This window comes from Danio aesculapii, chromosome 1 (genome assembly GCF_903798145.1).
Source record: "Danio aesculapii chromosome 1, fDanAes4.1, whole genome shotgun sequence".
NCBI lineage: Eukaryota > Metazoa > Chordata > Actinopteri > Cypriniformes > Danionidae > Danio > Danio aesculapii.
In genome coordinates, this window is record NC_079435.1 from 34402198 (window position 1) to 34430168 (window position 27971).

The 27971-nt window shown below is 35.2% G+C and overlaps 1 protein-coding gene across 2 annotated transcripts in view; it reads left to right on the forward strand.

The window, feature by feature from the left end:
- Positions 1 to 27971, forward strand: part of cntln (centlein, centrosomal protein) — a 171940-nt gene that overhangs the window by 25023 nt on the left and 118946 nt on the right. For both annotated transcript variants that reach the window (XM_056459097.1, XM_056459104.1), the window contains exons 8-10: positions 609 to 771; positions 916 to 1080; positions 25351 to 25440. In XM_056459097.1, the coding sequence (XP_056315072.1) occupies positions 609 to 771; positions 916 to 1080; positions 25351 to 25440 (418 nt within the window). The remainder of the gene's footprint in view (positions 1 to 608; positions 772 to 915; positions 1081 to 25350; positions 25441 to 27971) is intronic.

The following is a 27971-nucleotide window of genomic DNA, read 5'->3' on the forward strand; positions in this document are numbered from 1 at the left end:
GTCACTGACACAATATTACAGTTGGAATTAATTTAGTTGTGTGTTTTTCTTATTTTTCTAGATAGACATGCTGCATATTAGTTATTATAGTACAGACAAGCCAAGGCAAATTTTTCTTATTTTATTATATTGCACATTATAATTCAAAGTGCTTTACATAAAAAAGTGCACAATTAGTTGAAGAGAAAAATCAACAGAGTAAAAATTATTAAAAACATTACAAATATTTTCACAAGAATGGAAGTATATAGCTTTATTGTTTGTTTTATTTCTGTTCACTTTTTTAAGCAACACTACTGGTTTTAGTTTTAGGTAATTGGAATAACCTTGGGTATGGCTAGAGGATAGAATCTACTTATGCAGTTTAAAATTCATTATCCCTGTTTGTACTGTATGTGTGGTGTGTGAAGATTGTGAGGACCAAGCGCCCCCACAAGAAAAGTATGACAATTTTTAATATGGGATGAAATTTTGGTCCCCTTAGTAAAACATCTTATTAGTACTATACATTTTTTCTCTCTCTAAGGCATATGCATAGAATGTAAAGTTAGCACAAACCAATGTGTATGAACAGTAAAACCCAAAAAGTCATGTGCGCATGTTTCTAGGCGTGAACTCCTGGACCTGCAGTGTCTGTACAAGCAGAGCGTAGAACATGCAGGAGAACAGGCCCATCTTATTCAGCAGCTGGAGGGCCTTAACCTGGACACGCAAAGAGTCCTGCGCAGCCAGGAGGAGGCCCACACAGCGGACACCGTCTCCTACCAGAAGGTACAGGCACGCATCTGTTGTGTGAACTTAGCGCCTGTCCTCACAAGTGAACGTGCTGCCCCTCGGGGGGTGAACTTGTGTTGGAGCAAGGACTTAACTGCATTAACCGAGCTTGTCCTTCACTGTCTGTTTCTGCTGTGACAGCTCTACAGCGAGCTGAGCGTGTCATACCAGGCCCTTTGGCACAGTCAGGAACAGCTCCACCAGCGGGAAGCAGCCCTCAGCATGCAGCTCAGCCAGAGAGATCAGCAGATCCAAGAACTCCAGGCACAGCTGCAGAGTTTCACAGCAGCCGCGGGGCACTGCGAGGTGAGTGCGTGTGGGGAGCACCATGACAGATTTACATCACGCTCAATGCCCTTTGTATGCAAAGCAAGCTGAATGAGCACTTCAGCAAAACCACACACCGTTCATTTCCTTTTTTCTCCTCTTAGTAAAACCGCATCCATAATAAATGAAATGCCTTTAGTAAGAAAGCTCTGGGAAGAGATGGTCAGGAGATTTTGTTCACTTTTCTTTTTCAAAAGCATGTCTCCAAAGCATTTGTCATTAACCCTGCTAAAACCATGCCAGGTTGTCTCTTAACTATGCATGTAATCAGTTAATGTGTGCATGTAAATAATGATAGAGACTTCAATCTATGGATTATTAAAGTCTTTCATATGGTCATCGAGGCTGCGTTTGTTTAACCATAACTGATCCTGTGAAATACTGTTACAGTTTCAAATAGCTGGTTTCCATTCTTACATTTATTCCTGTGATGGCAAAGCTGAATATTCAGCAACCATCACTTCAGCCTTCAAGCAATGTGCTGATTTTGTGCTCAATAAACATTTATTTATTAGTACTGAGTTATTTGTATGAAATTATTATACACTTTAAAAAAAAAATGTTGTATCCTGTTTTTGAAGTCACTTTTTTTGTGTATGTTTTTTGTACAGTAGGTAGGAAAACTAACCTCATATTCATACACATTTTTGGCTCTTTCTTTCAATTCAAACTGGATTATAGTTTTCTAAACAATTTAACTCAGTTAATAATATAAACTACACAATATAGGGAATGTGCATAATACTTTGAATATTAAAGTTTAATAAAAATAACAACAGAGCCCAAACTATGAAATGAATTAGCTTTTTTGGCATATAAAAAATGATGCATAGTTTTTATGAGAATTTAGGATTATTTATTTGGTTTAATTTTTAATTCACATTCAATTATTAAGACATCGATAGGAATATGCAGTGCAAATATTTTTTGATTTAATGCGACATCTTTATGCGATATCTTTTGATTTTATTGAGCAACAGTAAGGCTACGTTCACACTGCAGCCAAATGTGGCCCGAATCAGATTTTTTTGCCCGCATATGACTCTGGTAATGACAGTGTGAACAGCCCAAACCGCATGGAATCTGATATTTTCACTTCAGATTTGTGCCACTCATATGTAGTATTAAATCAGATACAGATCTCATGTTTTGCAATGCGACCGCCGTGTGAACGGTTATGTCGGATTTCATGTGACTTTTATATAACCTTTGAGTAACATGCGTCATCATTCTGTGCTGCAAACATCAAGTACTCCTCAGCAGCATAGTAGAATAGCACAAAGGGCAATTACTTTACCACATAAAATTGGTTGTTCATTTTGAAAAAGATTTTGAAGGCAAAACCGGTGCTTGTTAGCGATTGGGGCACGGGTTGATTGCGAAGCTGAAGTGCGTCGGGGGTGTTGCAGATAGGGGATCTGTGCACAAAGGAGGGGGCGCTTTCATTTTAAGGGGGGACTTTCTCTCTGAGAATAAAAAAAGGGCAGGTGCTCAAGCACCCAAACCTCCCTTCTGCACGTGCCTGTTGTTTATTATGAAGCAAAATGAAATAACTCTGCAAACAGAAACAGTGATAAACCAACTCCGCCTTTACAGTTCATTCTGCGCTGCTCATTAACCCTTGATTAGTTCACTACAGTGGTGGTCAGAAAGATGCGCATCGCGGTCGTCATAAATCCCAAATGATCAGTGTTTTCAATCACAAGAGACTTATTTTAGGTTTCAAATGGCGAAAAACACATTAGTAATAGCAGAACAACCCTATATAGTTCATGAAATACACCACAGTTGTTTGTGAAAAGGACAATAATCATATAAGCAGGATCTGACAACGTGCTTACTTTTTACATTGTGTGCATAATTAGACATTTTGTTCTGTCGTTACTGTATTTTTGCGCATACAGGTCAGTTTAGGACCATGATCTGTTCACACTGCAAATCTGATATTGGCTACATCTTTAACTGCAGTGTGAACAGCCATGCAAAAAAAAAAATCAGATCTAAGAAAAAAATCTGATTTGAGCACCAAGTCTCGCAGTGTGAACGTAGCCTAGAGTAATGCAATGTGACAGTGTTGACGGACTGCTGTATTTACAACAAATCTGCAAACATATTTTGCCATTTCTGTGCAGAATGTTGGAAAAAAATATCTGTAGATTTATGTGGAATGATTTTGAGCCTATCATAACTAAAAACTTAATACATGAAATTATTACATGAAAAATGTACTTAATACATGAAAAAATAATACCATTTTAAATTTTATTTAGTGTTTACAATGCAAATCAAATTAGATCCACTTACTTGGTAAACAAAGCAAGTCTCTCATATAATATATCTACTAAAAGACAGAAAACATTACTTTACAAACTGTATTGTAAATAAATTATATGAACATTTTCATATTAGTCAATAATATTACTGAAATTAATTCAAAAACTGAATAAATATACAGTTGAAGTTGAATTTTTAAACCCCCTTTGACACTTTTTTTTTTTTTTATATTTCCCAAATTATGTTAAACAGAGCAAGGAAATTTGACACAGTATGTCTGATAATATTTATTCTTCTGGAGAAAGTCTTATTTGTTTTATTTAGGCTAGAATAAAAGCAGTTTTTAAATTTTTTAAAAACTATTTTAAGGTCAAAATTATTAGCCCCTTTAAGCTATATTTTTTGTCGATAGTCTACAGAGCAAACCATCGTTATACAATAATTTGCCTAATTACCCTAACCTGCCTAGTTACCCTAGTTAACCTAGTTAAGCCTTTAAATGTCACTTTAAGCTGTATAGAAGTGTCTTGAAAAATATCTAGTAAAGTATTATTTACTGTCATCATGGCAAAGAGAAAATAAATCAGTTATTAGAAATGAGTTATTAAAACTATTATGTTTAGAAATGTGTTGAAAAAAAATCTTCTTTCCGTTAAACAGAAATTGGGGAAAAAAATAAACAGGGGGGCTAATAATTCTGACTTCAACTATATGTACACACATTTACACAAATAAATAAATAAATAGACTCAATGATGTGCTAAAATCTGTGCATATCTGCTTGTGCAGATTCCGTTTTGGCCTGGCTATAACTAATAGTATACAAGTAATGAATGATTGCATTCACTTGGACTGGCTTTTGAACTGATGCACCTTTTGTATGTTCTGTGTGTGTATATTGATTACGTTGTTTTTATTTTTAATTTAGCTCAAGTTGGTACAGTTTAAATATACATTATCGTTAGCTTGTTGTATTACATATTATAGCTACTTATATTAAATTTTTTTATAGATTAACTTGCGCTTCTTTTGTATTTTCAATACTTTTCTATTTATTTTCTTGCAAATCAACCTTTAGAGATTGATGACATCATATAGAATGAGTCCCTGACCTGAATGTATCTATCCACACTTTATGGGATTTAGAAAATGGCTGCATGGTGATGGAGGTCTAGTAGTTTTGTAGCAAAATGCAGAAGGATGCTGGAAATTTTGCTCGAGCATTAGCTAGCGGTTCAGTTAGCAAGTACAACTATGCCAAAGTCCCACAGAAAGTGTTTCTCCAAAAGTGCTGTTGTAGATTCAGCCAGATATGTGTTGTCTCTGTTTATACACGTGTACCTCACCGTAAGGAGGCACATCTCGTGATTTTGGGTATGCACAATAATCAATGCATGCTTTATGCACAGTTCCAATGTATTGCTTTGAATATCAAGTTGTGTTTACCGAGTTCATGTAGTGGCTGCCTGGCTGTTTTGTTTCTTAACAGTTTTACCTACAGACATCAAAGTGATCTGATCAGTTATCCCAAGGTGTAACACAGTCAAGAGGGCTTTCCATTCCCCGCTATAATTGCACTGACTGGGATGTGTATTCTAGTGTAATCTGAAATTCTGTATCAGCTTCTTCCTGAACACCTGTTAAATTCTAATGCACTGGTTGTTAGAGCTTTATTTTAATTTTAAATGTTAGGAATGATCAAAGTGCTGATCAGCAGAGGGAGCTGAGCAAGACCAGACTCTCATTTGAATAAGGGAGGAGTGATGGAGACAGAAAAGTCCAAGTGGAACAAAAAAAAAGGGGAAGAAGAAAAAGCCCATTGTGTTGGGGCTAAAGAAGAGCGCAAAGGCCAGTGCAGGCTGAATCATGTACTTCTGTATTAGAAATATGGATGTGACCTGTCCTATATAAATAATGCAAATTTCAAATATTTAATACAAACCTGGTCACAGTGGGATTAAGCAATAAAAATTTGATTTGGAAACAAAGCCCATATACATTTATTTCAAAGGCAGTCTTTGGTGCTTTTTCTTATGAGCAGTGCTTTTCTTATGACCGATACCAAAAAAGACATGTTTTTGATTTGTATTTTTGTATAGTTATTAATACAAATAGTAGAAATGATAATAATAGAGCTTCAGTCTTAATTAGTAAGGTCTAATGGCATGATAAAAGGATCAGGATGTTTTATCACCCTAAAAAGGCTAATTTTGAGATAATGATCTGTTGAAATAATTTAATTACGTGAGAAGAAAAAGACCATTAAGTAATATCAGAGGCATGAAACTAGCACAGACACACTGTAAAAACAAATGTCGTATATAAAAAAGCATTAGAGTAGAAAATATTGTAGTCTTTCTGTTTGTTTTATTATAATATACGGTCACACTTTGTTTTGATGGTCCGTTTGTTGAATATAAGCTATATTGCATCTACATGCCAACTAATTCTCATTCAATTAAGAGTAGACTGTTAGGTTGGGGTTAGGGTTGGGGATAGGGTTAGGGTTAGTGCAAGTTGACCCGTGCTTGCAAAGTTTCTTATAGTCAGTTAAATAACTGTTAAAGGAATAGTATCAACTGATATTAAGGAGACAGTCTACTAATACTAAAATGGACCATCAAAATAAAGTGTTACCTAATATAAATGTGTAATTTTAATGATTTAATTGCATTTCACTTCATGAAGTAAATATGTTGCAGTTGCAAAAAAAAAGAAAATATATACAGTTGAAGTCCAATATACAGTTAAATTATTAGCACCCCCACCCCCTTTAAATTTTTTCTTGTTTTTTGAATATTTCACAAATGATGTTTAACAGAGCAAGGAAATTTGTTGAAACAGTATGTCTGATAATTTTTTTCTTCTAGAGGAAGTCTTATTTGTTTTGTTTCAGCTAGAATAAAAGTGATTTTATATTTTTTAAAAACAATTTTAAGGTCAAAATTATCAGCCCCTTTAAGCTATATATTTTTTGATAGTCTTCAAAACAAACCATTGTTTTACAATAACTTGCCTAATTACCATAAGCTGCCTAGTTACCCTAATTAACCTAGTTAAGCCTTTAAATGTCACTTTAAGCTGTATAGAAGTGTCTTGAAAATATCTAGTAAAATATTATTCACTGTCATCATGGCAAAGATAAAATTAATCACTTATTAGAAATGAGTTAGTAAAACTATTATGTTTGGAAATGTGTTCAAAAATATTCTCTCCATTAAACATAAATTGGGGAAAAAAAATATAAAGGGGGGCTAGTAATTCAGAGGGGCTAATAATTCTGGCTTCAACTGTATATCAGAACGATGCAGCTGATCAGAATCATGTTTTCTGAGACTAAAAGGATTTTTTTTCATGATTTAAAAAGCCATCAATATCTAAGTTTTTTTTACACTGAGGCAATTGTTTCATTGTTTATTAATGATCATAATGTATTATTATTTGTAAGCCCTATAATATCGAGCATCATTTTAGTTTTACCCTTATTAAAAATGCTGAAACTGCAGATTTAATAGGGCTTTTTTAAAGCTCGCTTCTACGGTATCCAGTTGTGATCTGTGAACTTTGACTGGGCCACTGTGTGGCTTTTATGGTATGTTTCAAGTCATTGTTCTTTGGAAGTAAATCCCAGTGATCTTACCGATTGCACTATTTTCCCTCAGGATTTTTCAGTGCTTTGCTATTTCTATTTTTCCTTTCATCTCTTGCTTTCCTGTGGCAGTCTGGCCGTGCGGTGACGTGACCCAGGTTGTCACTATGGTGCTTCTGCCTTTCTCTGATCTAAATCAGTATTTAAGCCTTGTAGGTTCTTCCTTTCTAGTCAAAAGCCATTGAAAACCAAGTCCAGAATTGGCCTCCTGAGGATTACACAGGAAGTGTTGCATCTTGCAGTCTATTAGCAATGCATTTAACACTCCATGTGGCATCCCCTGTCTCAACAAGGGGATTTATTGCAGCTTCGTACAGTTGCCTATGCAATCTCCAGCTACTACACAGAGTGACAAAGTTTTATTATGAATACTGACAAGAACTGTTAGAAATGCGGAGCTTCTCACATCTCAGCGTGAGCATTTGTTGCTCCTCTAGGATCAACAACTGGCAAATTGATCTCGCGGTGTAGATTGATTGGGCATGCAGATTTTTATTAACTTGTTTCGAGTGAAATCGTTGATTAATCTCGAAATTAATTAACGCTGCAATTTTTTTTTTTCTTTTTCTGTGTTTAACTAGATTTTATAGACGGCCAAAGACATTTAGTGATCACTTAATCAGCTTTATCACCTATCGAAGTATTTATTTAATAGGTGGAATGTTATGAATTTAATTAAAGTTTGAGATTGCGAGAAACCTCCCAAGTGATGAAATTTCAATGTCTCGCTCCTCATTTCTCCCTATTCCAGAGCCCAGACGCTCCTCTCAACATCTGCCTCTGCGTGTTATTAGTGTTAGTGAAAGCCGAGCTGTCAGATGTATAATTGAAGTGTCCGCTCCCTGCACACACGGCTTGTTATGTGGGGTCATGTTTAGATGAGTAGATGTGTTTCTTTTGATCACTATCTGACGCTCAAACCCTGAGCTTCCAGCATACTGAGAGGCTGCCGATGTGTTTGGCTTTAAATCTTTAGGAGCCAATGCCTCTAACACTGTGGGTTGCCTAGCCAGTTTGTTTCACTCAACTTGTTTGGATAACATTAGTGGGATGATGTCTCATCAGGGCTATTGTACGTCAACAGCAAGTGCTTCCTCAGAGTGCATCTTTTGTGTCTTTTAAGGGTTAGTTCACCACAAAACTTTTGTTTATCTTCTAAGCATAAATAAAGATATTTTTAAGGAAATCTGATAGATTGCTTATCTCCACTGAAAGTCTTTTCAAACAACAATCTCAAAATGTATAGGGATCAAATCCATTTCTATGTTTATTAAAGTCTTCTAAAAGACTCTAAAAGACTAATCTCCTTATTTAATGAATACATTTAACTTCATCTTTTATTCACATAAATCTATGCCATTCCTGCTGAACACACATTATCAAGTGACATTCAAGATGCATCCTCGCAACTTGTACCTACGCTTTTAATGATAATGGGTGTGTTTTGGCCATGCCATTCTAAACCAATGAGAGTCTCACCTCTCATTCCCTTACCAGTAATATATGAGTAATATCACATTCGTAGCACTGCAATATGGCGATCAACACTGCGATCAGTGCATAGACACGAGGCCGCAGGCCTATATGCAGCCAAATTGCTGTGTTACGACTTTGATTTTCCTTGTATCCTTGTGTGAGAAACTCCTTTCTTCTGCCAATGCATTCACATCTGCAGCTGCCGTCTAGCCGGCAGCTAGCTCTCTGCATCTCTCACATGCTCATCCACTGAAGCTGAGCAGGGCTGCGCACAATCAGTACCTGGATGGGTGACCACATAGGAAAGCTATGTTGCTGCCGGAAGTGGTGTTAGTCAGATCAGTAGGGGGTGCTCAACCAGGCCAAATTTGCCCACTGGCCTCTGTCCATCATGGACATGAACTCCTAACCATGCCCATATCATAATTGGCTTCATCACTTTGTTTCCTCTCCACCAATCAGCTGGTGTATGGTGTGTGGTCTGGCGCAATATGGCTGCCATCGTGTCATCCAGGTGGTTACCACACACTGGCCGTGGATGAGGAGATTCCCCCCAAAAATGTGTGAAGTGTCCAGAAATGTGCTATATAAAATGTGAGGAATTATTATACGGCAAAAGCCATAGCTAATTCTAAAACGCTGCTTTAGAATTTGAATTATTCCTTTGCATAATGAAGAGTATAATGTATTGGGATGACAATACACAAAGATCAAGATTAGAAGGCTGAACGACATAAAACAACATCAATCATCAACAGTTCTGCATTTCTCTGCTGCATCTGAGTGTTCAGGGCATCATGGTGGCACAGTGGGGAACACGATCGGCTCACAGCAAGAAGGTCGCTGGATCAGTTGGCATTTTTGTGTAAAGTTTGCATGGTTTCTGGGTTTCCTCATGTTGGGGTGTTTCCTCCGGGTGCTCCGGTTTCCCCCACAGTCCAACGACATGCACTTTAGGTGAAGTAAATAAGCTAAATTGGCTGTGGTGTATGTGTGTGAAGTCAAGAGTGTATGGTTGTTTCCCATTGTTGGGTTGTGTCTAGAAGGACATCCGCTGCGTAAAACATATGCTGGATAAGTTGGCGGTTCATTTTAATAACCAAAGCAAGCACTAATATATTACTATAGTATAAATACAGCAATACAAAGAACAAGAGGGAGAGAAACGTCTTAGAGTGTAATTTACCTGTTCTGTGATAATTTGTTTAGCTGTAGTTTAAAATAAACGTAAAAACCATCTTGTGGCAGAACAATGTAACGTCAACTGTCAGCCACTACGACTCCAATGCTGTTTGTATTGCGAATGGTTTTTGTTAAATATTACTGCAATTTATATTAAATGTAATTTATTGAACAATAGCAAACAACAATATAAAGATGTTAAGTAAATCAGTCCAAATAACGACGACCACGTTTTCATTCAGCATAATATACAGGGTGGGTCATTTATATGGATACACCTTAATAAAATGGGAATAGTTGGTGATATTAACATCCTGTTTGTGGCACATTAGTATATGTGAGGGGGCTCATGAAAGAATAAAGTTACGTTAAAACCAAGCACACCATTGTTTTTCTTGTGAAATTCCCAACAAGTTTGATGTGTCACATGACCCTATTCCTATTGAAAAAATAAAGTTGTATCCAAGATGGCGATTTCAAAATGGCCACCATGGTCACCACCGGTCTTAAAAAGTTTGCCCCCTCACATATACTAATGTGCCACAAACAGGACGTTAATATCACCAACCATTCCCATTTTATTGAGGTGTATCCATATAAATGGCCCACCCTGTATATTAATTCAATTTAATTCACCTTCATTTGCATAGCGCTTTTACAATGTAGGTTGTGTCAAAGCAGCTTCACATAAAAGATCATAGTAAATTGAAACAGTGTAGTTCAGTTTTCAGAGTTTAAGTTCAGTTCAGTTTAGCTCAGTTCAGTGTGGTTTAATAATCACTACTGAGAGTCCATACACTGAAGAGCAAATCCATCGATATGCAGCTCTACAGGTTCCAAACCATGCAAGCCAGTATTAGGCTGAAAAACAAATTTATTTGGTCTGGAGTAAATAACAGATGACTGTAACCAAATGTTGCCTTTAGAAATAGCCTAAATGAATTACATTTCCTTATAAACTAATATACAGACATCCATCACACTTTGGAATAAGTTGTAGGAGTGCACTCAGTGCTCAATGAGAGGCTGAAGAGCCACCGATGCGCTAGAAGTTCCATCTCCAAAATCATACAAAAATAAATGTTCAAATAAGCAATAACCCTATTTACATGTATTAAATTGGCTACAGCCCCTACAATTATACACAAAAAAAATAGTCGACTACACAAGATGAATTGATTCTATTCTGTCACCTCGGAGGTGCTACAGGACTCAAATAGCATGCGGTTCCCTCGGTTCAGACTCTGCATAAGCTTGTGTTATCTGGGAGGAGTGTGTCCCTCTAACGGGTTTCTTGTATGTGTGTTTGCAGATTTATGTTCTTTACGAGTGTATTTGAACTGCAGTACTTGTTTTAGGTCCTGTCTTTCATCAGACCACGTTGATATGCTAATTTCTATTCTAGTTGTTTAAAAAATCTTTTGTCCTAAAGTTCTAAATAAAGTAAGAAATGTGATCGCATATGAATGAGTACATTTATATGGTACTGTTAACAAAATTTACTTTGTCAATCAACTATTATTGAACTTTGCAAAAATACAAAATTAATAGAACATTGTGTAGAACAATTGTAGAACATGTAATGCAAAAAAAGAAACAGCAGCAACAACAAAAACAACAAAGCATTATTTTAGAGAAAGCAGAAAGGCTTTAAATGGAAAAGATATGCACTGACAGTTTATATATTTTTATTCTTAGTAGACGTAAAGCTCTGTGAATCCAACCTTTTCAGGAGTTTATGCCATGCTCATGTTCAAGTTGGACATGCAAATTTTAACCATCAGAAAGCTGCTTGGTTTGAATGTGACTTCTGTTTAAACAGTTTTATTAATTGTACCCAGACATTATTAAATCACTGAATTTTCAGATTTGACAATAGATATTTAGATATTTAATTTGTATATTAAAAATAAACCATGACCTTTCAGTGGTTTAACATGCATAAACAATAATAATAATAAATAAATCATGTATTGTCATTTCTTCAAAGCATTCTGGAATCCCGCTGTGTATTTAAAAGGGCTGTATTAGCGGTATGGAAAATGGCGTCAAATGAGTCCAGCCACTGGCTGTCCAAGATCATTTTGTTGGATGCTGGCGAGTGTGTTTTGAATGTTTTTCGACTGTAATGATATGACCTCCTGTGCTCAAGTGCTTTCATCAGATGAGCAGCGTGTGTACTGAGACTCATTAATAAACCCCAGCCATGTGTTAAAGGCCCAACCGGTCACTTATTCACTCACTTCCAGTCCCCGTCCATCTGCAGGGGCTCTGATCAGCAGTTAAAAACACAGGCCTGCTCACACACGACCCTGACCCGAGAGCCACTCTTGTCTGTGTTCAGACAAACACGCAGAGACGCCTATGTGTTTGCACCTCCACCGCACTTGTGCTAGTGCAGATAAGCGTGCAGGGAATGCTGTGCAATCACACACACACACACACGCATTTCAGCAGCTCTGGCCCAGAGCAAAGCCCTCATCTACTGGCTTCATACAGTCAAGGGCCTGATTATAGCTGTTTCGTAATTAACAGTGATCAGATTTGTTTTGTGGCAGAACTGGTACATGTGTAGAACAGTCTAATTCAGATGCAGCTCGCAGCTTTGCCAGCAGACGGGTCACGGGCCTCAGGGAGAGCAATCACGAGCCCCTCCATATGTTCCCTCTGCTTCTACACTGAGACCACCAGTGCCAGCAAAACTCCCAGAACAACCTAATCGTGTTCTGTAATTACAGCACGCTGTTTTTTTGTTTTTTTTCTCCCTCTCTCTCTCTCTCTCTCTCTCTCTCTCTCTCTCTCTCTCTCTCTCTCTCTCTCTCTCTCTCTCTTTCTCTCTCTCTCTCGCACAAACACACGCTCACACTCATTCACACTCTTTTTCTCACCCTTTTATTCTCCTTCTTCGCCCCTCATCTTCCCTGCTGGCTAGAAATGAGGGGAAAAGACTCAAACACTCCCTCATCAGATCATTTGTAAATTGCTTTACGTGGCTGATGCCGAACTCTGTTGGTTTTCGACTGCTTGAAATTATAAATAATTGTAACAGATGCGCCAATGTGGCCGGCCTCCAACAAATGAGGCCCTAGATAATTTGGCCGACCCTTTTGGCAGGCCAATTTAATAAAATGTGAACAAAATCTACCTGCTAATAATTTATCATCCCCTCTCCCAATTGGTTAAACTTAATTACCCTGGCAGTTAACAAGGTCACGCCCAGATGCCAAGCCCGGCTGTAGTTTTGATAATGCAATCAGGAACCCGAAGGTGATGACAGCGCTGTTGTTTTTTCATTATCTTGCTCTCAGAGAAAACACAGGTGCCAAGGCCTACTTGTCTGCTAGCGGTAATTACCAGTCATCACAGTCTTCAAACTTGCTGCTGCAAACATGTCAGAAACACGGATGAACTTTAGTCTGTTTCTTAGAGGTGTCTCTCTGCGAAGAAAAGGAAAGATTATGTAACATCTGTTTTCATACGAACTCGTCTTCGATGTACTGGACACAGATTTTCTTTCATTTGTCATATTGTTTTGCCAGGAGTCATAACGTCTTATTTACTGCTGTGAAACAGATCCATCAGTGTTCGCGCAATACTGCAAATGTACTATCCACAGCTGCCAATCAAGCAAGTGTTTACGTCTCATTCCGATTAATTGTTTTGAAGCAATAATACATTAACGACCATTTGCATTGTGAGTAAATCACTCACAAGTGTGACTAAATTTCACGCTTAATGAGAAGATGATGTCTGTCATTAGGAACGTGCTAATAAATTGCAAGATTTAACTCGCTGTGATTGAGTTAGAGGCTGAGATTAAATTTACAGCAGATAGGATTTCATTCTTCCACTGTTTGGACACAAATTGCAGAACACAGAAAACAAAGACTCGCTCTACGGATGGTGGCACCAACACCTGATTTTGTAGCGTTGAGTTGTTCATGTATAGATAACATTCTTATTAAAAATGTGCTGCTGACGGTGGCTTGAGTTTAACTGGATCTTGTGTTGGGAGGAATGTGCAAATAAAACAGTACCGTAAATTTGTAAAAACCTCATCTTTTTTACAACCGTAGATCATGAATCACAAGTATTGTATTCGCTTTTCTACTACATGTTTAAACTGGTGGGTGAGGCAAAAAATAGTAACGTATACGTTAACGCTAGGCAAAAAAACCCAAAAAACATGTTTTCTATTAATCGTCTTTTAAAAAGTGGTCAATTCAATATCAATTCTCAAAAGCTGTTATTTTTGTTCATGTATTCTGTATTGTACAGAAAATATATCATATAATAATGTCAATCAATATGGATTTTGTATGTAGTTCATCTATAAACCCACAGTATGTGGAAAAGGGTTTGCCCCTTACTCAATGTTTTTTTTTTTTTTTTTTTTTTAATATTAAAGATAACACAAGTAAACACATCATTCCGTATTAAAATTAAGATTTTTATTATTAAGGGGTAACAAAATACAAAACTACATAGCCCTGTGTGAAAAAAAAATGTGTTTGAACCTAAACCTAATAACTGGTTGAACCACCCTTAGCAGCAACAACTGCAATCAAGCATTTTTGATAACTTAAAATGTGTCTATAGTGCTATGTAAAAATTTTGGCCCTCTCATGCTTGCAAAATTGTTGTAATTCACCCACATTGGAGGGTTTTGTGCATAAACTGCCTTTTTAAGGTCATGCAACAGCATCTCAATTGGATTTAGGTCAGGTCTTTGACTAGGCCACTCCAAAGTTGTAATTTTGTTTTTCTTCAGCCATTCAGAAGTAGACTTGCTGGTGTGCTTTGAATCCCTGCTTTAAATCCTGCCCAGCTTGAAGTCACTAAGGCCGCATTTACACTGCACTGTTCAAGTGACTCAATTCCGATTTTTATATCATTTTTTTATTTAATATTATTATTATTTTATATATATATATATATATATATATATATATATATATATATATATATATATATATATATATATATATATATATATATATATATATATATATATATTGTGTGTGTGTGTGCGTGCGTGCGTGCGTGCGTGTGTATATATATATATAATATATTATATATATATATATATATATATATATATATATATATATATATATATATATATATATATATATATATATATATATATAATATATTTTATATATATATATATATATATATATATATATATATATATATATATACATACATATATATATATATATATATATATATATATATATATACATATATGAAGAGTTCAGATGCAAAACCCTCTAATTCTTTCAGACCTTTTTTCTTGTAAACAAGCATTTTCTATCAGGCTCCTATAATTAGGTTCAGAAGTTTCATTTTATATGTAATGAAAAGCTTATTAGCTAGTAAATAAAATACCTTTTTTTCCTCGAAAATGTCACTTTAGACAATTCTTTGGGGTTTTTTTTTAACAACGTAGATCTTCTTTTGTGACAAAACCAGCTAAATCCACTTATGCTTTTAATGCAAATTCCTCTAAATCCACCTATTGAAACAAGACAGTGTATTTAGTTGAAAATCACTAAAGATGCAAGTAGAAATTATTTTACCAAACATAAAATGCATACACAAACCACCTAAAATTAAAAACATAAATCTGTCAAGTAAGTGGCGGTTCATTCTGCTGTGATAAACCAGGGAAAAAGCAGAAGGAAAATGAATGAATGAAATCTGTCAAGTAAGTGCATCAATACCATTAAAACTGACATTAATTAAATATTAACAATCTGTTGGCATTTCTGATATTTAGGATTTAGATTTAATAAAAACATTGCAACCATTGTGAACTAAGCTTGGTAGATTCAAATAATGTAGTGTAAAAACATTGTGAAACATCATTGTCTGTGCATTGTGCATTAAAGTTAGGTAGGTGTAAATCCCGAAAATTGAGTGCTGGCTAACATGTTAATATAAATAGCTTATAAGAGGTATAGGTAATATAAAGCAATATAAATAATGTATAGTTTTATACATTATATTATCTTTTAAAAAATAGCTTAAATTAGCAAATAAAACACAAGGTAGGCTACTGGGCAAAAAAGGGATGCCTCTCAGACAATTTTAGAAGCTGTCATTCATTCATTCCCACCATACTCAAGGTGTTGGTCTCTTGTTTATTGTCATAGCATCCACGTGGGATAAAAGAACGGCATCTTAACTCTGTTTTTCGTGAAACGGTGTTGCCGTTTAATGTACAGTAAATCAGACTCATTTAAAGTAGTGTCACTGCGCAAAAAATCGCTATGAATGCATGCTACACTTCCGACTATACAGTTTTCTTGAGTTTTGAGATAAGGGATGTTTTCATTTGCCATTCACAGACAGTCGGACAGGCTCATCCAGTTCATCAAACTCCGTCTTTTAAAATCGAAATCAAAAGCAGAATACATTCTGCTACATTAAAAACATATGATTCGGTTCGCGCCTTCTGATTGGTTCTCTGGATATAACGGCATTTGCTGTCAAAGGCAAGTGGTGGTTAGTGGCTTTTGCCAACAAACTGCTGTTTCTTAATGGGCTGACGCTGGCGTTTGAATGATTAGAAGCAAATCTATTTGTTGATGGTGTACTACGTGCCTAAAGCATTCACTCAATTTCATTATCTCAACTTTGGCGGAAGTGGCGTTTAATGGCTTTTGCATCTGAACTCTTCATAAAAAAAAAAAAAAAATATATATATATATATATATATATATTGTACAAAAACTTAATACATTTTGTACATTATGTAGAGAGCTAAATTTGACTATTACAGTGAGTTGTACTGCAGAAAACCCAGTTTACTTTCTCCATCTTTGCACTTTAATCTTATTGATGTCAATAAATGCATGCTAAATCATTTCCATTTTGACAAACACATGATGATTTTATTTTACCATACCTTTCTTGAATCCATTCTATCCTTTGCTTTGGTGTCATGGTTTGGGAATCTCTCTGTCAAGAATAAAACTCACTAAATCAAATAGTTAAGTGGTCCAGTAAGCTAACTGGGGTGTCACTAGCTAATCTAGAGGCTGTGTACACTAAGCAGCTAAAGAGAATCACAAATTCAATTTTAAGTGACACTGTTCATCCCCTACTCTCAGAGTTTCAGCTTCTTCCTTCTGGTCGCAGGTTTCTAGTATTAAGCTGTAGAACGAAACGATACAAAAATAGTTTCATACCAGCAGCCATTAGATATTTAAATAAGGCATAGACTAAAGCAGAGGTATTTCGGTGACCTGAATATTTTAGATCGTTTTAAACATTTATTTGGGGGGGTGGGGGGGGTGGACACTTGAAGTGATTATTCATTTATACTTTTTAAGTGTTTTTATGTTTTATGTCCTAATGTTTATTTGTTGTTACTGTGTGAGTTCCTTTGTGTGGCACTGTTGTGAGATGAGGACTCTTGACTGCAAACCAAATCTACCTTCGGGTATAAATAAAGTAACCTAACCTAACCTTGATCTAAACTAGTGTGCTTTTACTCACTATCGCTTAACTGATATGATGAAAGCAGGAGAACATTACTTTCTTTTTACTCATGTCAAAAATGACAGAATTCATATGAAATTATCCATTAAGCCTTTCGTTTCAAATAAAAGCCTTTAAGACCACGCACTTATGTGCAAGTGACATCCATATTTGCTAATGCTCACCTGTCATCGACCACATTTTGATTCCAGCAAATGAGTTTGAATGGTGGGATTAATATTCATCAATCTAGGATTCTGTCATAATGTAGTGTTTTATATTATTCGTAGTAGTAGTTTATTAGTATTATTGCTAGTCTTTTTTTTTTCTACAGAAACACAGAATTACTAATAAAGGGGTCTTTAAGAGACCATGAGAATTACATAGACAATTTTTGATGCAGGTCTCCTAAAAAGAAAAATGCAGCAAGTTTGATATGCACATATTCTTACCAATTCCTTTTAACCAAAAATAATGTAAAAATATAAATGAGCAATATCACATGAGTAGCAGTGCAATATGGCTGTTTATAGGGACAAGTGGGAGACTTGCGTTGGCACAAGGCTACAGGCCGAGTGCATTAGAGTTCCACCAGTGACACATGCTAAACATTTTCTGTCCCCATCTTGTGTATGGACAACGTCAACCGTCTTTTGTCTGCTCAATGACAGGCTAATGGCCGCCGACGCGCTGTCTCTCAGAAATTATAAATATTTAAAAATAGGCACTATCAACTACATTGTTGTCTAAAAAAGCCTCAAAAGTACATTATGTTGTCCGACATAATTGTTGTTCAGAAATATTTGTCAAACTGAAGAGTGTCCTCTGCTTGTTGCTGTATGTTGGGGGAGTAATACACAAGGGTGAAGGGTGAAGAGGCTTGACGAGTGCTGTTATTTGCAGAATATTGCAAGGCTATCAGCCAAGAACTGATGTATAAATTATTAAATATGATCTAAAATACAGTAATACTGTAAAATATCACATTAAAGGTTCTTTCTTTCTTTCCTTCTTTCTGTTGATTTTTAAAAATCTGTTGCAAATTAAAAAAGCACCTCTAACGTATTTGCATTATTTTCTTAGATCATATACTGTAATGTCTTGATAGCAAAACAAAAGGTATTGCTGACAAATAAAGATTACAATTTTTACAGATTTGTAAAGATTAGATTTCTGCCTTTGTCTATGCTGCATACAGTATTCGCTAACATTAACCACATAAAAGCCAAAGCAAACACTTGATCGATTTAGTGTAAATACAGTAATACAAAATAAAAAAAGAAAGAATTACAGCATGATTTACCTTCATTTGTTAAGCAGTAATGTAAAATCTCTGCAGAGGAAAGCATTTGCTGTAGGACTGATGATTATATGGTCTCTGTCACAATCTTATGGCATAACAATGTAATGTCAAACTGCCAATCGCTACGCTGTGGTTTAAAATACAGTGCATATTAATTGTATATTAAAAGCAACAATATAGACATGCTAAATTGAACAGTCAGAAGAATAATGAGAAAATCAAGTTTTAATTAAGTAAAATATATCATAAAGGTGTAGTTCACACAAAACTGAAAATCCTGTCATCATTTACAGTACTTTACTTTTTCCAAACAAAGCAAAAGAAGACATTTTAAAGAAAGCTGGAAACCTGTAACCCTTGACTTCCATAGTAATTGTTTTGCCTACTATGGAAGTTAGTGGTTACAGGTTTTCAGCTTTCTTCAAAAGAACCTCTTTAGTCTTATGAAGATTAAAGAAAGTCATAAAAATTTGGAACCACTTGAGGGTAAGCAGGGGTGATTTTTACAATTTTTATTTTAGGGGGTTTATCTCCTTATGAGGGTAATGTATTGCATAAACAGGCATAGCATGTGATTACTGAATGAGTCAAATAGACCTACTGATGCAAGTCTTTATGATTACACGCACACACACACACACACACACACACACACACACACACACACACACACACGTTTACTGTATATGAATATGATCTGGGTCATTATTAAATGGGAAACCGTTTTAATACAAGACAATACATGATGTTGCTATCTCTCAGTCACTATGGTATGAACTTCATTTTGCTGTAGGAAACAGTTGTGATGATTAGGTGAATGCCGTAGAAACAGTAAATGGGAAAACCCGATTGCTCCCCCATGACATTAGGGTACAAGTGTGCCTAGAACTGCAATTAAGCAGATATTGTGACAATGTATTAATAAACACACCTTGTTCTCTTGTTCTGCAAAGCTATGGTTTAGTGATTAAATGAAAAACGAGTTCCGAAAGACAAGAAGCCAAAGTCTTCCATCATTTTTATATCAAATTTAAAGGGGAATGATGATAATTAAGTGTATAGTTCATGAGCTAATTGCAGAGGTTTTAGGGTTGCTCGGTAGAGGCAACACTAAAACCCAAATGGCTAAAGCTCTAAAATTGCCATAGCGATGTCTTTGAGGGTGAGTAAATAGTGAATGAATTTTCATTTTTTGAGTGAACTAACCCTTTGTATTGTAAAACTTAAGATTGCAGTGAAAGCTATTTGCAGTAAACCACTTTACAGACATACATAAGACTCTTAAATAAGTAGCTATCTGAGGATGAACGCCAATGCACTGCATCTCAAAAATACATTATGTGGTCCAACATCTACAGTACTTGTCAAACTTCAGTGAGTTTAGTTCTCTGCGTAGCACTCGCTGTGGGTGGAAAGATAGACATGGGTGAGGAGGCTGGAACAGTGCTGATACTAATAGAAAAGCATGCGATTATCAGCCAATCACATTCATAATCTAGAAAGAACTGTTGTATTAATATATAGGAATACAATTTTTTTTTTTTTACTGAAATGTATTGCCCTAATTCCTTCAATGTGATTTAAGCCTTTTTTAATAAAAGAGGTTGTCAAATGCATTAATACAAATCAAGTATTGAAGACTTGATTAGCTGGTTCAGGTGTATTTAGTTAGGATAGAACTGTAGACCCCCTAGGAGCATGGCCGCTTCTGCTGTAATACTCTTTACTGGCTTCTGTGGCACATCACTGTATAAATAAACATATAAATGCTGACTTCACTGCCCTCTGTGCTTTCTTCCGTATGGTAGCATGCTGTGTGCCATCTTGTTTTCATTTTTTTAGTATGCGGGTTAGTTCAGGACCATGATTATTGGAATCTGATATTTCCACTGGATCTGATATTTACCACATTTTTTATTTTGTTATTATTGTTATTATTATTAGTAGTAGTATTGTTGTTGTTGTTATTGTTGTTGTTGTTGTTGTTGGTAATAATATTAGTATTGTTATAATTTTGTTTCGGCTGCTTGTGTGAAAAAATTGTGGAAAAAAATCTGAAATGAGAACTAACACTTGCAGTATAAACATAGTCGCACTGTCACAGCATCAAATAGAGTCAGTTTGTACTCCACAGGGTACTCGAAGATATTTACCTTTTGTTAAATGCCACTCCAATGTTGCTTTTGCAGTATGTTTTGGGTCTTTGCCTTGATGGAAAATTAATTGTCCCAGTGCTCCTGCTGATTGCAGCTTAATTAACTCCTGAGTTTTTCTGTAGTTAGTGCTGTCTGTATTTTTGTTCATTTTCACGCTCCCCGCTGCAGTGAAGCATCCCTAAAGCATGATGCCACTATCCTGATTCCCTCTAGTGCTTTTAAGGTGACTGAATGGTTGATTTTATTTTCCTGAAATGTATCACTTAGCTTTATTGCCTCTCATTCATGAGCTTACAAATTGTTGTTTTTATTATTGTTACTATTATTTTAATTTATTATATTTTTTGTTGGTAAAGGTTTCAAATAAATAAACAAAGAAATAAATCATATAAAATAATTCATATTTGCATGGTTTTTTTTACATTCTTAATTGTTACTTTCAATAGGTGATTAACCCATATATTTTCTTTAAAAAAATAGTTTTCTCTAATTTCTTTATGAATGTTTTTTTAAGTTTTGGCTGAATATACAATCAATGAAGGGGCTGTAATTTCTCAGATTTAATTAGCAATATTTTTGTTCATGTTCTGAAAAGCCTCATGAGTTTGGAGTGGCATGAGTAAATAATGACTGATTTTCATTTTAAGGTATACCCTTACCAACAATCTTTGTTTTCACTGGGTTCCTGTGATGCCTAAAATGTTGCTTGGGTAGGCAGTTTAGCTCACAGCATGCTATGATATATACCTTATATCTTACCAGTGTTTTTCTTGTCGCCATCTTGAAGCAGTGGAACATGGTTTGCTGACAGCTCTTTTTGTTTAAAGGTAATATTTATCATGTGATTGTGTTTCTTCATCCTGAGGGTTCATGCATGACAGGAACCTAGACACAGAGAAATATCTAAATGTAATATCACTACACTGAAGTTTCTTATTTTTAAGTAGACTCATTTGTTGCAGACGAGGTCTCATTTGTACATGTTTAGACATAGTTTAGCTGGAAACAGTTATTTGTGTGATTCGAGACTTCTTGGATTTATTACAGTTTGGATTTATAGCGTTTTTCACAATAGTTATTATTCCAGAGCAGCTTTACAAAAGGTGCCTGTTATTACATCACAGTCAAAATCAGAGGGCTCTATTTTAATGATCTAGACACAAAGTCCAAAGCACATGATGCAAAATCATTAAGTGTGTCCGAATCCACTTTTGGTATTTTAAGGATGGAAAAATATGCTCTGTGTCCGGGCGTATGGTCTGACAGGGTTGTGCTTATTTTCTTAAGGAGTTACCTAGATTTTAGACCAAATGAATGTGAGCCTGAAGTGGCCCACCTGTGCAATGGCAAAGGGGGGCCAAAGATTCAAATTCAAACATGGGCCATGTAAGGCAAAGATTTGGCACCTATGGCAAAATGTGATCTGAATATGAGCCTAATGTGGGCCTTGTGGAAAATGGTAAATTTGGCCCAATTGATGGAGGACAAATGTGGGCCACAGTTGGTAAAAATGTGGCATAGTCATTTAAGGGTAATCTGGGTCTAAACCTAAACTGGCTCACACGTGTAAGTGCAAATGTGGCCCAGTTGTCTTAGGACAAATGTGGGCCAATTTTGGCAAATATTTGGCACAGTAAACTCTGGTTAATGCAGCTATTGGCCTATAGTGGCCCAGAGAAGATATGGCAAATGTGGCCCAGTTATTCTAAAACCAATGTGGACCACATAGACTAAAGTCACCATCATGGAGAAAAGTGTTTGCTTTAGTTGGGCTCATAGCCCTGAACCTCTTAATATAATTTTTCTTTTGGGCTGCTGAAACTTTTTAGAACTTTGCTTGAAAAGTTTATTCATTACAGCAAACAAGCCAAGTAAAAAAAAAGTGAGGCACAACCTGTGGTGAAATAATATAATTTACTGATGTTGATCAATGTTTAATCCATTATTAAAAGTAAAGTAATAACATGCTTGCACATGCCACAAAATTATGAAGGTTTATAAGCTAAAAAAAATCTATGGTTCAACTTCTGCTCACCGAGATATCAATAATCAGCAGATGAACATGAATAGAAAATAATAATTTTTGTACCATTTTAATCCTTTTTTTTTTTTTAATATGTAAAGTTATTTGTGTGTTGCTGTACATCCTGTGTGTATTAAGCAATGTATAAGCGTTTGGACCCACATAGGGCCATAACTAATGCGCTCTGTGCTGGACTATAGACCAGCTTTCAGTTGGTCAAAGGCGCAGTATATTTTAGTTCCTCAATATAGCAACGCGCCAACAATGCGCCTTTAAAAACTTCCTTATAGACCAGCACACCCATGAGTCCACAAAGTGGTGCAAATGGAATTGCTATTTAAACAACGTGGCGCAAAACGTGAAAAATAGGGTTGCTCTGGTCTGAAAGTAGCCGCAAATTGCACCAAACACGTCTTGCGCCTTATTGCGCCTGGTGTATGATGGGCCTAGAAAGTTAAAGTGTTGTGAATAGGGTGGAAAATATCTATACTTAACATGTAGTATATATGGTGTCTTTTTGAAAACGTGATATTTAAGTGTATAATACATTTTTAATGAAGCGTATTTGTGTATTGCTTAAGATTTTTTGTCTCTGAAGTCCCTGAAGGTGAAAATAGAGACAAAAGAAAAAAGAATTTGTGTAGCTGCAATACATTGCATCGATTATGCAATGTATTGTGAATATGCTTTATTAAAAAGTTAAGTCTTTAATCTATTTTTATACTGAGAGAGTGTGTCTGAGCCATTATCAGGAAGATTATTTCAGAGTTCAGGAGACCGATATGAATATGCTCTAACGCTACCAAGCCTGATCTCATGTGGAAACACAACAATTTTTTATTTTGAAAAATAACACGAGATGGTAGTAAAATGCATCTGAGAAAACTACAGTGGAGAGTGTTTTTTCAGTATAGATTTAGGGGTGAGATTTCCCCTATATTTCTATGCTAAAATGTACTTATACAGTTGAAGTCAGAATTATTAGCCCCCCTGTTTATTTTTTCCACAATTTCTGTTTAACAGAGAGAAGATTTTTTTTCAACACATTTCTAAACATAGTGGTTTAAATAACTCATTTCTAATATTTGACTAGATATTTTTCAAGACACTTCTATACAGCTTAAATTGACATTTAAAAGCTTAAAAAGGTTAATTAGGTTGACTAGGCAGGTTAGGGTAATTAGGCAAGTTATTGTAAAACGATGGTTTGTTCTGTAGACTATCGAAAAAATATATAGCTTAAAGGGGCTAATAATTTTGACCTTAAAATGGTTTTTAAAAAAATTAAAACTGCTTTTATTCAAGCCAAAATAAAACAAATAAGACTTTCTCCAAAAGTAAAAATATTATCAGACATACTGTGAAAATTTCCTTGCTCTGTTAAACCTCTTTTGGGAAATATTTAAAAAAGAAAACAAAATTTAAAGGGGGGCTAATTATTCTGACTTCAACTGTATATCTATATATATTAAAGCTACATTTTCAAAATTTTTTCTTTCTGGTGATTTATACGCTCAAATCCCTTTTGGTAAAGTGGGGCGGGTGGTCAGATTTTCTTTACCCCTGACGAGTTTGCATCCTTGCATATAAGCAGAAGGAAGAGCGAAAGAAGACTTTCCTTGCCATCAGTTTTACGACTGCTGGAACCATGTCTTTGTTCTCCATATTCAGGTATTGATTGGCTCTCCTTTGTAAGCTTTAATTTCACTCTTTTGCTAATCCTAGCAGAGTTGCAGAGGTCTTTGATGATGAGGACACCACTGTTCCTGTGAATGCTGTGAATGCTAAGTCTGGTTTTGGGACATGTGTCAGAGGAAAGTTCAGCAATGCTGTTAATGAGTTGACTTCAACACATCAATAGGTAGATCCTTTTGGACTAAGAGCTCCAAGAAAGCGACTCTAGTTAGTTGTATTCAGCGGCAGCGCAGTCAAAAGCTAATCAGCTTTTAAAGGATCTTTTCAGTTCTCTGAAGTATTAATGTTTTTTCTTCTTAGATTAAGAGTTTTTGATCTGCTCCCTAAAGATCTCCTTCTCTTGAGCTGTAGTGGTGCGTCTGCCATTTTCTAGTTTCAGTCTTTCACAGTTGATCCGCCATCTGGCCTTCCTTCACCGACCTGACCAGATTTCCCATTCCAGTCTCACACTGCTCTCCACTGGTTTTAGGTACTTCAGAGAGAGCCAACTTCTCTCTTTCTCTCTCTTTCTCTCTCTCTCTCTCTCTCTCTCTCTCTCTCTCTCTCTCTCTCTCTCTCTCTCTCTCATTGTATTTTTTTTCTTTCTCCCTAAAGTCTGCTTCTGTTGTCCTATCAAGTGTAACTCTGGCCCCTGATAGAGCAATTAAAGGCGCCTCCCTCCCCACCTTTGGTAATGAGGCCTGGCGCGTTTCTCACTCTATAACCCTTTAGTCTCCCCTAATGGGACATCATTATTGTCAAAGAAACAATGTAAATGGAAATGAACATGCTCATTAGGTCCCTGCACAGAGAACCCTTCAGCAGCATGCCGTGTGTGCTCCTCCTTGCGATTCAGCCCGTGTCCCCTGTTAGATTTCGGAGACCGCGCAGGCTGATGTTTGTGTTTTCGTATGTGAAGGCCTATTGCTCTTCTATTGCTTTTGATAATTAAAAACTTGACTTTAGTGTTAATGAAAGCTGTTGTTCTGTTGTTTTATCGGTTTCTTTATGTTTTCATCAGGACTCTGGGTCTCCAGGTGGCGGCAGCTGCGACGGAGCTGACAGTCAGGAGAAAAGGATTCAGCAACTGCAGGAATTGCTCGCGCTTAAGGTGAACACTAAATACATGCTTTATTCTTTCACTGTGAGTCTCTTATCTTCTCTTTGGAGACCTCTTAGGAGCTTTATGCCTTTAAATGAACGTTTAGGTGACATTTTCCTGCTCTCTTAGAAATAGCACACAGAAGGTTAGCAATGTCATGTCAAACAACAAATCATATAGTATTAACAACGAAAAGTAATAATAAAAACACATATAAATACATAATGATATAAATAGTAGCAGAAGTAACAATAAAAACAATAGCTAGCTAAAAATAAAACCATAACAGCCTACATTAGTAGCAATCATATTATATTATACAGAGAAATATCATGCTGTTAAATGTATACAAGTTTATAGATTAACTTTGATAACACAAAAATAGCCAAAAATGAAAATAAAAAAGTACAAATTCACACAGAACAAATTGTAAACTATAGTAGTCTAACACACTGGCTGTGAGGACAGGGTGATATAACATTGAAGTTATTATTTTATACATTTATTATATTATATTATATTTATTATATACACATTTGAGAACAGTTTGATAAATTTTTAGTAACTGAAACAGTGTTTTTTTGTTTTCTTTTGAGGGCCAAATTTGTTTTCATCTTTTAAAAGTCTCTATTTTACTGCGCAAAGACTAGATAAATTACAAAAGGTAAACATGCCAGCTAGATGCACAGTAATGGTTAGATTATTATTGATTTCTTGTTTTTTATCAATACTAAGTTCCATTGCTAAACTGCACCTTTTGAAATATATTTTCTGAGAAAAATTTACGAGTTTAATACTTTTTTTTGTTTACCTGCTTCATATATATATATATATATATATATATATATATATATATATATATATATATATATATATATATATACACACACACACACACACACACGCACACACACACACACACACACGCAACACATTTCTAAACATAATAGTTTTAATTACTGATTTATTTTATCTTTGCCATGATCACAGTAAATAATATTTGACTAGATATTTTTCAAGACACTTCTATACAGCTTTAAATGACTAGGTTAATTAGGTTAACTAGGCAGGTTAGGGTACTTAGACAAGTTATTGCATAGCGATGGTTTGTTCTGTAGACTATTGAAAAATATATAGCTTAAAGGGGCTAATAATTGTGACCTTAAAATGGTTCATAAAAAATAAAAACTACTTTTATTCAAGCCAAATTAAAGCAAATAAGACTCTATATATATATATATAGTTGAAGTCAGAATTATTAGACCCCATCCTGTTTAACAGAGCAAGGAAATTTTCACAGTATGTCTGATAATATTTTTTCTTCTGGATAAAGTCTTATTTGCTTTAATTTGGCTTGAATAAAAGTAGTTTTTATTTTTTATGAACCATTTTAAGGTCACAATTATTAGCCCCTTTAAGCTATATATTTTTCAATAGTCTACAGAACAAACCATCGCTACAGAACAAACCATCGCTCTATATATATATATATATATATATATATATATATATATATATATATATATATATATATATATATATATATATATATATATATATATATATATATATATATATATATAGCGATGGTTTGTTCTGTAGCGATGGTTTGTATATATATATATATATATATATATATGTATATATGTATATATGTATATATATATGTATATATGTATATATGTATATATATATATATATATATATGTATATATATATATATATATATATATATATATATATATATATACATATATATATATATATATATATATATATATATATATATATATATAGATATATATATATATATATATATATAGATATATAGATATATATAGATACAGATCCGGAAGCATTTGAAAGCCACGTCTATCAGCTGAACCATACACTACATGCACCTGACTGTAAAACACCTTTTTTCTGCTGAAAAGTTGGATTTTCTTAACATGGAAGTCTATGGGAATTTGCTTTGTTTTGGAGTCAGCCCCCTGCAGCCAATAGATGAATTGCCATTTAAGTTGCTTTCGTTTTTTGCTCAGTGGAGAACATGAATCGATGATCATTTTAGCCAGTCACAGACGTTTCTGTGGAGTAACTGGAGGCAATGTCAACTCATCACTTGCTCTACCAGATATTTTGCATGTCAGATGTTTGTTTTTCACAAATAAAATTGTAAATAATAAATAAATTCCTGTTATAAATAAAATTATTACATTTATGAATAAAATTATGTAAGAGCATCACTCACCGGAAATATGGAGTCTAGACTTGAGTGGTCTGTGAGCACATTCTTATTTGATAATTGTACGAAATAGTCCCAGAAAGCAATAAACTGTGTAAAGCCACATAAAACTAAAGCATTAATACGCATTTATTGTGTATGGCCATACACCCAAAGTGTTTCACAATCATGAGGAGGATCTCTACAAATCACCACCAGTGTGCAGCATCCACTTGGATGATACGACGGTAGCCACAGGACAACGGCGCTAGTGCGCTCACCACACACCAACTATTGGTGGAGTGGAGAGACAGAG